Source organism: Dipodomys ordii, unplaced genomic scaffold (assembly GCF_000151885.1).
Source record: "Dipodomys ordii isolate 6190 unplaced genomic scaffold, Dord_2.0 Scaffold226, whole genome shotgun sequence".
In the NCBI taxonomy this organism is placed as follows: Eukaryota; Metazoa; Chordata; class Mammalia; order Rodentia; family Heteromyidae; genus Dipodomys; species Dipodomys ordii.
The window spans coordinates 814,128-828,090 of NW_012267442.1; the positions used below are offsets into that span (position 1 = coordinate 814,128).

The 13,963-nt window shown below is 42.0% G+C and overlaps 1 protein-coding gene across 1 annotated transcript in view; it reads left to right on the plus strand.

Annotated features, from left to right (window-relative positions):
* Apcdd1 (adenomatosis polyposis coli down-regulated 1) overlaps window positions 1–13,963 on the plus strand; it is a 35,274-nt gene that overhangs the window by 3,962 nt on the left and 17,349 nt on the right. The window contains exons 2-3 of the mRNA XM_013035845.1: window positions 8,903–9,086; window positions 13,031–13,562. Coding sequence (XP_012891299.1) covers window positions 8,903–9,086; window positions 13,031–13,562 — 716 coding nt within the window. The remainder of the gene's footprint in view (window positions 1–8,902; window positions 9,087–13,030; window positions 13,563–13,963) is intronic.

The following is a 13,963-nucleotide window of genomic DNA, read 5'->3' on the forward strand; positions in this document are numbered from 1 at the left end:
GCTCGCCTTGAGCTGAAGAGCACAGGAATAGCACCCAGGCCCAGAGTTCAAGCCCCATGACCAACCAAAAAAAAAAAAAAAAACCAAAAGAAAATTACAGGGTAGTGATTGTCTAAGTAGGGTTAAGACTTAGCAGGGGATGTGTCCAACAGAGTCTGTCTCTGGAGTTGAAGGAAACACTGAGAAAACTTCAGGAAGAAAATCTGTCACTACCAGCTAGAATGTCACTGAACTGTGTCAAGGTTGTATGTAGACAGGTCCCTGCATAGTTCGCATCAATTGCAGAATGAATTATTTAAAAGAGGGGTAGTCGGTGCATAGGTTAGAGAAAAGATACAGTGCCACCCTAAAATCATGAGGCACATTCTTTCCCACAGGGCTTCTCATTTGATTCATTCAATGAGTTTACCTAGGAGGGCTTGGCACATGTCACATGCCAAGCTGCACTTCCCACAGAGAGGCTTTCCCTCTTTCCTGAGGATTCCTGAAGCATAGCTAGTAGTATGGAAAAAAAAATGAGATTAGTAAAGTGCAAGCTGGATCTACTATGGTCCGCTCTGGTCTGTTCCCTTCTAAGAATCACACACACACACACACATACACACACACACACACACCATACCACAGGTACTACATATATAAACCTAGACCACCAACACCACACAAAAACATACTTATATACAGTACACACAGATGCAGATGCAAAACATGCAACATTCATATCATACACAAACATATATCAGATAAACATCATACACAGCACATATACTATGCAAACTATACACATATCTATCACACTCAAACATATACTACATATAACACACAGCCCCAATACCATGAACACCACACAATCCAAATACACACACACACACACACACACACACACACACACACACACACACCCCTACCTGTGAAGACCCAACATGCACACTACCATCTTGCACTCAGACCCACCTGAGAACCTTGGTACTGGAAGACAGCAAAGAATGGGCTTAATCACTAAAGTAGACAAGTTATTCAGTTACTAAAGCCAAGAGTTTGAAATTGTGACTCAATTATTTCTCCTAAAAGGGAGATATTTTTAGAAAAAAGGTTTACAGATTATAAAAGCAGCTCTCTTCTTGCTTATCACAAAACAATAACTTGGAAGTTACAGAAGTTTAGCACACACAAGGACCTGAGCTGTCGTCAGATCCAGTTCTGTTCGCAGGACATGTGAGCTTCTGTGCCAGAACTCTGAAAGCTACCCTGGGGTTCACCTACCAGTATCCACTTCAAAGCATGTGTTTATATGATGAATGCCTACTTAATTGGGTAGGGCAATTTTACAGTTAAGTAATTACCTTCATTTAGTCTAATCAGTCATATTTTACATATGAAACCAGTTCTAACTTGTGAGTGCTCTTCTGACTCTGCTTGTCAATGTACATGGCACCTTAAAAGTAGGGAAACGTGCAGAATAAATGTGGAAACACTTAAAACACTATCCAGAGACAACCATGATTAATATTTTGAAATTATATTTGTTTAAGGCATTTTTATTTTTTTAATTTTAATTTTTATTTTTATTGTGAAAATACTGTACAGTGGGGTTACAATTATATGGGCAAGATAATGAGTACATTTCTTATCAAGCATTGTAGCCTCCTCCTTTGTTTCCCCTTTCCATCCCTTCCCATCCTCCCCCCATCCATTTTTAAATAGTAGAGTTCATCCATCTCTAGAGACCAAAATTTAGTTCAGTTTACGGGTGCTTGAATATTGTTGCTCTTCCAAGGAATTTTGCACTGTACCATGGGTAAAATGGTTTCAAATTTCTGATTTCCATTCAGTCCAGGTAGGCAAGTGAAAACTGAAATATATCTAGTAGATAATTCTGATTTTAAAATGTTATTGGAAAAACAAGGACGTGTTTTTTTATTCATATGTCAACAATCATCTTTGCTCAACATTGAACTGAGCATTTACTAGGCTACGCAACAGTTTGTTGAATGAATGAAGGCTAACTTTTAAAAAGTGATTAGACACTGACCTCTTCTAAGTCCTCTCCCACTTCTTCTAAGTCCTTTTTTCATCTCTCATGGACTGGTATGCTCCTGAAAGCTCTGTAGATCTAGGAAGGACATTTAGGTGGGTGGCAGTAACAGAAGTACTTTCTTCATTTCTTTGAAATTCTGCTGAGGCCATTTTATTAATACAGCCTGTGTGTTCCAGTGATGTACAGTTAGCCTGGATCTCCAGAGCATCTACCTCAGTGTGGCTAGTCAACCTATGCTTCCTTTCATTAAAGAATATTGCTTTTTATTGGCTGTCATTAGGCAACTTCCTTTTCTGAGAAGATCACTGAGCAGTCATTTGTGATAACCACTGGGGTAACTTTCTTCATGGAAATAAATCACAAATGCACACTCACACATTCACACACACAAGGGATGACTCCAAAGCACTGAGATCAAGCCCAAACAACTTAGTTTGTTCCAAGTAGGTGAACAGTTTCCTTACAGATTCCACCGTTTACACTCTCTCACACACAAAGAAATTACTCCTTTGTTATAGTAATTTTATCTAGGACTAGGCCATGGGGCTACAATGTGAGACTGTTTTCTAGAGAAATCATTTGATAACCTCCTTATTCATAATGCCCTGACTGACCTGACAGAGCTGTGGGGAGCTTCCAGGTGTTGGGCACCATTGGGTAACCATGCCTATGAAATAACTATCAGTTGACACAATTGGACAGTGTACTCATAAATTGTCAAGTATTACAGGGACTATTAGTTATTGTCATCGTGTTGTCATTTTTAATATATGTTGGAAAAAGAAAGCCATATATGAAGTGACTTACCTACAACCACCCCCAAAACTGAAAACTCAAGGCTATTTTCTTTCTAAAGCTTGGTTGACCCTTTGAGTCACTGTTTTCCTTGGATTCATTCACAGCAAAATCTTAGTGAGTAGGAGCTCCATTATCTTGTTCCCTCAGCCAAACATCTAGAATCTTCAATCAATGTGACATGTATACCCTCACACCTATGTACCCTCATTCTTGTTTTGTAAAGAGGGGAACGTAATTTCATGGCCTACAAGATGTGGTTATCCTTTCATTCCATTACATCTGCACACATGGACTGTCATACAGGCACTGAACTTCCTAATAAAGACCACAAACACCTGAGAGAAAGATAGCAGTGCCAACTCCATTCAGCATATGATGATCAAAGTCCCAACAGCCAAATACTTAGATAAACTATAATTAGTAAAGTGGAAGGCTTTTAACAATTATTATTATAGGTAAGCACATTTATTATTCCTTTTGTTTTTTGGTCATTCGTGGGGCCTGAACTCTGGGCCTGGGCGCTGTCCCTCAGCTCTTCAGTTCAAGGTTGGCGCTCTACCACTTGAGCCACAGCACCACTTCTGGTTTTTATTGCTTATGTGGTGCTGAGGAATCAAACCCAGGGCCTCATGCATGCAACGCAAGTACTCTACCACTGAGCCACTTTCCCAGCCACCACATGTATTATTTCTAAGGGTCCTCAGACAGGGACATGAATTATTATTGCTAGCTACGGTCTTTTAGCAGTGTCCTGATGCATTGCTAAGTCCTTGATTTACTTATGTGATTTATAATATATTAAAGTAGGGTACATAAATATTTTACAAAATTTTTCTCTTCAAATATAGTTCCAAATTTTCCTTCTGTCCTCCTTCCTTCCTTCCTTCCTTCTTTTTTATCTCCCTTCCCTTTCCACTTTCTCTCCTCCCTCCCTCTTTCTTCATACAATACCACTTCTTTCCTCCACAATATGCAGAAAAATGATCTGTACTTCTCCAGGACTACAAGCAGGTTTTACTACTAATGATTGAAAGCAGTTACTGTCTCATTTATCCAGGTGAAAGAAATTGTACAAGATTGAATCAATGTGGGCTGGGAGTGTGGCTTAGTAGTAGAGTGCTTGCCTAGCATGCATGAAATCCTGGGTTCAATTCCTCAGTACCATATAAACAGAAAAAGATGCAAGTGGCGGGGCTGGGAAGGTGGCTCAGTGGTAGAGCGCTTGCCTTGCATGCCTGAGGCTCTGGGTTCGATTCCTCAGCACCACATAAGCAAAAAGAAAAAAGCTGGAAGTGGTGCTGTGGCTCAAGTGGTCGAGCCCTAGCTTTGAGCTGAAGAGCTGAGGGACAGCGCCCAGGCCCAGAGTTCAGGCCCCACAACCAGACCCCCCCCCAAAAAAAAGATGGAAGTGGCGCTGTGGCTCAAGTGGGAGTGTTAGACTTGGGCAAAAGAAGCTCAGGGACAGTGTCCAAGCCCTGAGTAAAAGCCCCAGGACTGGCAAAAATAAATAAATAAAGATTAAATCAGTGTCATAGCCTTACCATTGGTCTTCCTGCTTCTAATTTTCCTGTTCTCTGTCCATTGCATAAAATCTTTTGTGGTGCCTCTTCCCTTTTTCAGTGAGATTTATACACACACACTCTCTCAGTATGGTATATAAGTGAATGCCTTGGATCTTGGCCTATCCCCCACACGTTTCTGTTGCTGGCCACACTTTCTTCTTTCCTTGAGCCATGTGCAAATCTCCCTATGGGAACCTCTCATTCATTTCCTTGTGTTTGAATGTGTTGTTTCCTCTGCCCAGACCCCTTCATTTCATTCTTCAAAGCATAGATAGTCAGCATACCCCAAAGAAAGGTTCAGATCCTGCCTTCCTTTTGTAAGCCCCTTATGGCCTAATTTATCCTTCAGTTGAGTCTCTTAGGAACATGGTATTTGTAGTTGTCATGTCTAAAATTGCACCTGTCTCTTAGAGTCCTGATGATTATGTGAATGAGGGACTATGGTTTATATATGCTGAGTGGTGCGGTAAATACAAAGATCCCTGGGTTGACCAGACTCTATAGCTGGTCTCCTTGGAGGACTTGGCTAATTGTTGAGAATGGATTCTTGAGATAGCTTTCTTCTTGGCTTTCTTGAGACTGATGTTGTATCACATTGCTTTTAGTCCTAACACTGAATCCAAGTAGCTTTCATGTGAAGGTCAATGGGAGTCCCAGTTGTCACTGGCCTGCAGTTAGGCAGAAGGGTGATATCAGAATCTGGACACAGAAGCTCTGTTCCCCCCTACTTATGTGTGTATCCATATATATACTTTGGTTCTTGAGTTTACTTGCAGACAGACTGCTTTTCAAAAATCAAGTAAGAAAATAAGTCAGTATGCTTAGTTTTTCTCCATAATTCATTTATAGGTCATACCCTCAAACCTGAAGAGAAAAATCAGTGTGGGATTAGAATATGTATTGTTATAGGAGCAAAGAAGGGTTAATGTGCTATCAGTGAGGCAGTTCCTTATTTTCTCGGACACATCACTCAGTGACTCAAGAAGGAGGATACATGAAAAGTGTTAACATTGTGTTTATGTTTTATTACTGAAGCCACCAAAAACAAGAGGAATTGCCAAATTATCTGGAATAGATAAATGTCAAAGCCCTCTGAGACTAACTGAATGATTCATGGGCATCTCAGGATGTTTTGAAGGTATTGTGTCATCTAAGTTAAACTATTTTTGTCACTGGTCATGGAGTAATAATACATCTTACTAGAAGAAGTGGTGGCGGTAATATTATGTGCCAGTAAGCCAACACTTGGGAGGATGAAGCAAGAGGATCATCAGTTCAAGGGCAGTCTTGGATGTAGAGAGAACCTGTCTCAAAACAAACTACATCTTAACAATTATTGAAGTAAAGTTATGCAACTGGCAGGTTCTGTTTCAAAGCCAAGCAGCCTAGCTCTGGGACTCAGTCACATCCTATACTCTCCTTTTTGCTGAAGAAACATCTGCAGGGTGCAAAGGAGTTTGTGAGTCAACTTTTTGAGCACAGGTTAGCTATTTCTGAGATGATGAGGTCACATTTCAATTCCAGTACCTCTAATCAAAACCTATTTCTTAACTAGCCACATTATAATAGGTTACATTAGTGACCTACCAGACAGCAGGTTTCAGTCAGGACTGTGCTGTCATCAAAATAATTACAGCTAAATTGGAGGCACGGTGAAAAGCACCCTCTCCCACTCTTTACATTGGCCCAACACCAACGAGACATAAACCTGGGTGTTGGGCAGATTGGGATTAACAGATTAGAATAGCAATAAGTACTCCATGTGAGGGCACTGTGTAGATCACATCTGTGACAGGATTGCTAGTAGTTCACCCCTAATTTGTATGATTTTCTACCTGACCCAGTGCACACCTGAATAACTGAAGAGGCAGCATTCTTGCTACATGGAGCTGCTGATAAGAATGCACATATTTTGCAAACAGGCTGGTTGTAAAAAGACAAAGAAAGAAATTACTTTGTGGAATGTGTTTGTCTCTTCCTCCTTCACTGAGGCCACCTCCCTGGAGAGAGTCACGTAGGGGATAGAAGTGGAACCTTCAGAACATCCCTTTGTGACAGTCTGAAATCAAAACCCCCACTTTCATCATTGCGACCATAAATGATGACATCACTAGACAAGAGTTCTCATTTTCACTCTTTCCCTTCTCTCATTTCAGGCCAAAATCAGTGTGGTAGCATAAACAAAGTTGGTAGGGAGGTTGCATTTAGTTTGAGTGCAGCACTGTTATTTTATGTCAAAACAGCATCTGTAGTAGCTTTGCCTGTTGCATTTAGATGTGCTAACAAAAAACTTGAGAGTACATACTGAGAGACATCTGTTTCCTCATTGCCAGGACTTTCCACTAAAAAAAATTAATCCTCTGAATGTTTTGGTCAAATATTTTACAGATATCTAATATGGTTTGCAGGTCTGAGTTTTATCCAGGTAGATTTGTATCATGTTGTTGTAACCCACAGTACTATGGATCTTGTTTATTCGTGTGTGTGTATGTGTGTGTGTGTGCGCACCTGTGTGCCTGTGTGCCTGTGTGTGCCTGTATTTAGAGCTTGAACTCAGGACTTGTTCTTGCTTAGTTATTTTTCTGAAGGCTAGTACTCTATCAATTGAGCCACTGCTCTATTTCTGTTTTCTTGTTAGTTGATTGAAGAGTCTCAAGGACTCAAGTTCCTCCCTGCCAGGTTAGCTTTGAACTGTGACCCTCAGATCTTACCTCCTGAGTAGCTAGGATTATATAAGCAGTATATATATAAGCAGTGCCCAGCTTAACATTATATTTTTAAATGCCTCTTATAAAATAAAGCTATCCAGGTATCATTTTAAAGTATGTGTCATTGGATGCTCATGAGTAGTATTCTAATAAGTATTCTAATAATTGATTTTTCATTTTTATTGTATTTTCATACGTTGGTGTAACTAGCAGCTATTTTGTTAATTTAGTGCTGAACACATGGTAGGTCCATTGAGAGACCCACCTACTTGTTAATCACTTGAAGTGTGAATCTCAAAGGAGACATTTGTTTTTCTTGCTTCATTCTAAACATTGGGCTACTGGTAATTTTGTACAAATTAATTTGGGCCAACTTTAACTTACTTGTACTGGTACAAGTAGTTCCTTGGTCTTCAAATTGCTTTGTCCCTGAGAAACAAGCACATACAATCTTTTATAACTGATCTTTTTTTATGATCATGGGGCTTGAACCAGGGCCTGGGTGTTGTCTTTTATCTCTTTAGCTCAAGGATACTTGAGCTAAAGTACCCTTAGTCTACTTAGTCACATCCCCACTTTTGGCTTTTTGCTGGTTAATTGGAGATAAGTCTTATCAACTTGCTTGCTTGGGCTGGCTTTGAAACTCAATCCTCAGATCTCAGCCTCCTGCATAGCTAGGATTACAGACTTGAAGCACTGGTACCCAGCTAAATTATTCTTAATTTAAAACTTTATTTTAGATATTTAGTTTTTCCCTGATTTTGTTAGGAAAGTGCCTGGCCTTGGAAGATAGCTGCATGCAAAGATCAAAGCATTTCCCTACAGGACAGTATATGGTTCACACTTTTGAGGCTAGGTACTTTATAAAGGAAAGAGGTTTGTATAGCTTAAATTGGGATGCTGATAGCTCAAGCATCATTATGCTGGCTCATGTGAAGTTCCCCTTGGCTTGGTCACCTGATGGCTAGCAAAAGCATGGTAGGAGATTGGGTGAGAGACAGGAAGCCAAAGAGGCTTGAGAGTGGCCAGGCTTATTTGCTCACAACCTTCTTGGGAAAACTCACTAGGAGTCCTATATGAACTGTTTCGGTCTATTCCAATGGCAGTGCTCCCTGGCCTACACACCACCTAGAGTCCCACGACTTGTAGCATCAGCATCCTGGAGGCCAGGTCTCCAACCACTTCTAAAGCATGACAAGGGCATCCTTTCAGAGGCTGTGACAGCTGTGTGATATGGTAAGCCCATGGGAGCCAAGCCAAGGAGCAGACCCCAGCTCAGTTTCTGAACTATTCTTCTGCCCTGTTTTCTTCTAGCTCTACCCTTAAGATACTTCTCACTGAGGCTAGTCATCTTGCTCTTTGCATTCCTCACCTATATATGTCCCTGTGTGTGGCCACCCTTACCACCCTTTCTGATGAGTCCTATCTCCATCTGACCTCTTTATTAATGACTCTCGAACATGTTCACTTCTCTCTCCTGGTTTGCACTGCCCAGGTGCTTGTGAAATTGTACAGCTATAACACAGATGTGGTTGAGCTCTGGCTGTGCTTGGGAACCAGTCATGTGACCTCTAGCAAGATGTATTCTTGATCTCTGTGGGCCTTTTTGTCTCACCTAGGAAGTAATTTCCAAGGACATGATGCACTGTGGCCTGGGAGTCCTGGGAAAGTGAACACAGCCTCCATTGTGGAGTACTTGTTCCTTTTGAGCTTACACTTGCTCTGCAGAGGCTGCTATCCACTGGACTCAGGCCTGTGCTGCTGTATCCTGCTAACTTTGCCTTTTTTTTTTTTAGGGCTGGGAGAGGGTTCTGCCCTCCTTCATCCAGACAGCAGGTCCCATCCTCGATCCCTAGAGAAAAGTGCCTGGAGGGCTTTCAAAGAATCCCAGTGCCATCACATGCTCAAGCATCTTCACAATGGTGCAAGGATCACTGTGCAGATGCCACCAACGATCGAGGGCCACTGGGTCTCCACAGGGTAAGAGCACGGGAGCAGGGGTGGGGCCAGGGAAATACTAGAGCACATATACCTGTAGGAGACCCCTTCTTTTTCTTTCATTTTAAAAATATTATCTTGAAGTAGTTGTACACAGGAGTTGCCATAACAAATCATTTATAAGTGCAATGCATCTTGATCAATGTTGCCCCTTTCATCATTCTCCCTCATCTCTCCCAACCCATTCTCTCCCCTCAATTTTCTTAGTTTCAGAGAATATGCATTGAATACAATAATTGCATTGTGTCCTTCCCTTCCTCTCTTCTTTCCTCTATCACCCCTGTCCCTTACCTCCCCCGGGACTACACCTTTCAAAGGATGGTTTTCTGGTATTCATTTTGTTGGACCATGTGTAAGTTTTTCTAAAGAATTTTACTGTTTGAATTCTCCTGCAAATACCATACTTCAGGTAATACATTCATTGCATATGACTCCGTATGTATTTACTTGTACATTTATAAATTAGCTTCCACATGTGGAAGAAAACAGGTATCTTTTGTCTGTCTGGGTCTGACTTACTTCACTAAAACATAATATTTTTCAAGGTCAATCTATTCTTTGCAAATGATGTAATACCCGTCATCCTAATGGATAAGTATAATTCCATTGTTTAGATATACACTACATTTTCTTGATCCATTCATCTTTTATGCGCTGTTTCCATTCCTTGATTATGGTGAATAGTGCAGAAAAGCCCCTCCTTGTGGATTCTCACATGCAGATTTATACAAGCTGGGATGAGTCTGGTGGTGTCTATGTTCTAAGGAAGAGCTGACACCTCTTTGAGTTTCTGGATGGTTAAGAAAACAGAGCTAAGTACTCTAGAAAGTTGCATGGCAAAGCAGAGATTATGTTGTCCTGCTGTTAACCTCCTGGTATGAGTGAATAGATCCCTGTTTACTGAACTCCATGGGACCACTTGTGCATAAAGAGAAACCATTAGCAAGTGAAATTAATCGTCTGTGTTTCACCAGCTCTGAAACATGACTGGAAAGCTTCTGATGCACTAAATAATCTAGCCATATTCTGGTAATTTAATATATGGCTACGGGACTCTTAACAGTAAGTTAAAAGCTGCCTCAACTAGTCAGGGCGTAGTTCTTGGATTCTTTTCCATGCTCTGAAGCTGAGATTTATCCCAGTTTGAGCTCTGGCTTATCTTCCATTAGAGCTTTTAAAAAATAGCCTAGAGGCAGATCTGTGAGTTTTCTTTCTACCCATTAAATTGTTGAGCATGAACTGGACTAACTCTGGGATCTGATCATTTCTCCCTGGACTCCATTTCTAGGATATCCCTGGGGAGAGATCGAGTGCCTATGGATACAAGTAAAAAGAAATCTTACAAAATGATGAAGGCTTAGAATTTTTTTTTCTAACAATGAAGTCTCTTAAAATAACTGCATGATAAATTATTTCCATAAAAACGTTTAGTAGGAAATCAAAACTTTAAATGATCAAAGTCCTGTCAACTGTGTGCCAGACATGATTGTGAATTTTGAATATTTAGCAGTTCCTGCCTTTGGGGATTTTACAGTTAAGCACAGACAGAAGTACTATGGTGGGTAGAAGGAGGGCAGGTATGACAAGAAAATATTAGGACCATAGAAGGACCCAGAAAGTCTAGCACAGAGGAAGGACCCTGAAGCTGAGACAAAGACTGAAGAAAGACTTCTGGCTTGAAAAACCAGCTAAGGTCTTGCTGCATACAGAGGCCAGACTGGAGACCTACTGGAGTAGAACAAGGGAAAGCAATTCTAGAGAAGCCTGTGGTGGTGAAGGCACCACAACATTCCCTCCCTCCCTCCCTCCCTCCCTCCCTCCCTCCCTTCTTTCCTTCCTTCCTTCCTTCCTTCCTTCCTTCTTTCTTTCCTTCCTTCCTTCCTTCTTTCCTTCCTTCCTTCCTTCCTTTCTTCCTTCCTTCCTTCCTTGTTACTCTCTGTTGTTGTTGTGTTAAAAACAGCTCCTTGCTGGCCAAGTTTGCTTGGTCTAGCCTGGAACTCCTGGACTCAAATAATCCTCATGCCTTTGTCTCAGAATATCTGGGAGTACAGGAGTATACCACTACACCTAGCTTATAGATCTCCTTCTAGGAAAAGAGAACTGGGAAGTTATTGAAGCATTTTCCTCTATTCACCCCCTCCTCTTCACCTCCCTGGGACTACACCTTTCAAGGGATGGTTTTCAACCTCCACCATACTTGAACATAATTCAGCTTTACTGAAGGATGCTCTGGCTGCTGTAGCAGATGGATGGGAGAAAATGTGATGTGAGTGGGGGTGACTCCTGAGATTGTTACATACTTCCAACTAGAGATGGCGAAACTTTGGAGATTGCTGGGTGATGGAGAAATGGCTGGACCTGAGGTACAGTGGGTGCAGGAAGCAGAATTCACAGGCTGTTGATGCCAAGATAAAAAAAAAATTAAGCCCAGTGCTGGTGGCTCACACTTAAAATTTATGTACTCAGGAGGGTGAGATCTGAGGATTGTTGTTGAAGCCAAGCTTGGGCAGAAATGTCTTGAGATTCTTATCTCCACTTAAGCACCAAAAGAACCTGAAGTGGAGCTGTGACTCAAGTGGTAGAATGCTAGCCTTGAACAAAAACAGGCCCAGGGACAGAGCCTAGGCCCTGACTTTAAACTCCAGGACCCCTACCAAAGAGGCACTGCTCACACATCTCTTCTTCCTTGGAAGAGGAATTTAAGGTGTATTCTCACACCTTTGGCCCCAACGGCTCAAAGCACTGCTGTGTGTTTTACACTCACAAGAGGTTTATTTGATACCAGTTGACAGTTACATGGCAATAGATCCCTATCTTATGTTTGTCTCTCATCAATCTTCTACCTAAAAAATTAAATTGTTAGCAACTTTCAGAGCTCCTTCACTTGGGAATCCAGCCCAGTTGCTTGTAGCCATGCAGTGTCAACCTAGCCCAAAGTCTGTGGTTAGCAGCCGAAGTGGAAGACCAACAGTGGTGAACTGAGCTTTGAGTCACAATCAAACGGACCAGAGGATAACAAGATTAGTAGACAAAGTTTTTGGCCAGTGATGGAAGGGATCCTTCCTCTCCATGGTACAGGCTCTGCTGTGTGTGCACAAACCAGTAATAACTAGGGCAGTGTGAGTGTGCACAAACCAGTAATAACTAGGGCAGTGTGAGAATGTCCTGGAGTCCTCCAAGCCCTTTGGCTCTGTAAACTCAGGCTAAATATTTTTGGCATAGGATCCTAGCATTTTATCAAATACTACTGTGAAGGACATTTCCTCCTTGTCAACCCAACACAAACCAGAGGAGCCTTTATTTCTGTTGTAATGTTAACCTTGCTTCTTCTTAATTGTCCTTTTTTCTGCTAGAGGGAATATTAATTTTTCATGGATGAGAGGATGCATTTCCACTTGCCACAGTGTGACTGCATTCCATTTCAGATCAATGGACACCTTATATCTGCCCGTTCTAGACAAGGGCATAAGAGAAAATGGTCTCCAAGTCAGTTTGGGGTCTATTAGAAGGAAACTCCTTTGATAGGCTAGCACTGTACTCTACTCTCCTTCCTATCTATAAAAGAAGACATTTCTCTGAGTTAGGCCTATAGTGTCTGCTCACCTTTCCTATTCCTATAAGGAATAAAAGGCTTGTGGTACAGACTGATGTGGAGCAATCACTGGACTCATTGCTTGCTCATGACGCTTGCTCAGATGTGACTTTGGATGTTGCCTAATCTTGTGCCTGTGTTTTCCTAACTGTGGATGATTATCATACACAACTCCTAGATGGTGAGGAGGAATCAGTGAATTGGTATCTATAATGGAGTAGCATCTGCTTATAACAAACATTTTAGAATTATTACTTTCATGTCTTGATTCAGCCATGGATCTTGTCCACATGCTGTTGAGCTTACAGCGATCTTTTGTTCTTGTCTTCTCCAGTTGCGAAGTGAGATCAGGGCCAGAATTCATCACCCGATCTTACAGATTCTACCACAATAACACCTTCAAGGCTTACCAGTTTTACTATGGCAGCAACCGTTGCACAAACCCTACCTATACACTTGTCATCCGAGGCAAGATTCGCCTTCGCCAAGCATCCTGGATCATCCGTGGGGGCACTGAGGCTGACTACCAGCTGCATGGTGTCCAGATCATCTGCCACACAGAAGTGGTTGCTGAGCAGCTCAGCCAGCTGGTGAACCGCACATGCCCAGGCTTTCTGGCCTCGGGTAGCCCTTGGGTACAGGATGTGGCCTATGATCTGTGGCGGGAAGAAAATGGTCATGAGTGTACCAGGGCCGTGAACTTTGCCATGCATGAGCTGCAACTCATCCGAGTGGAGAAGCAGTACCCCCACCATGGCCTGGACCATCTTGTGGAAGAGCTTTTCCTTGGTGACATCCACACAGATGCCACCCAGAGGATGTTCTACCGACCATCTAGTTATCAGCCACCCCTACAAAATGCCAAGGTACCTGGCTCCCTAACATCTGTACTAAAATAAAATAGTTGGCTCAGGTAAGGGTATGTCATAGAGGTCCCAGGAGACCTGGGAAAGGGAAACTTGAGGAATACAGGCAAATTGAGGCTACAGGAGGTGAGCGATGTGGAAGGCCCAGGACTGCCAACCACTTGCTTTTTGTGACCCAGGGCTTCAGTTTCCTGAAGTTGGGGATGGTAGGGTGAGGATCCTAGAAAATATCTACAGCTCCAACATTCTAGAAGTGTCCTCTGTGACCCAGAGGAAGGAAATGTAGCTGTATTACAGCCATGTTTGAAAAAGACACCACAGAACAGTACTGTCCCATGGAGAAGATGGAGAGGGACAGAGGGAAGTCATCAGTGACTCTCTAATCTGCATGTTGCTGAGAG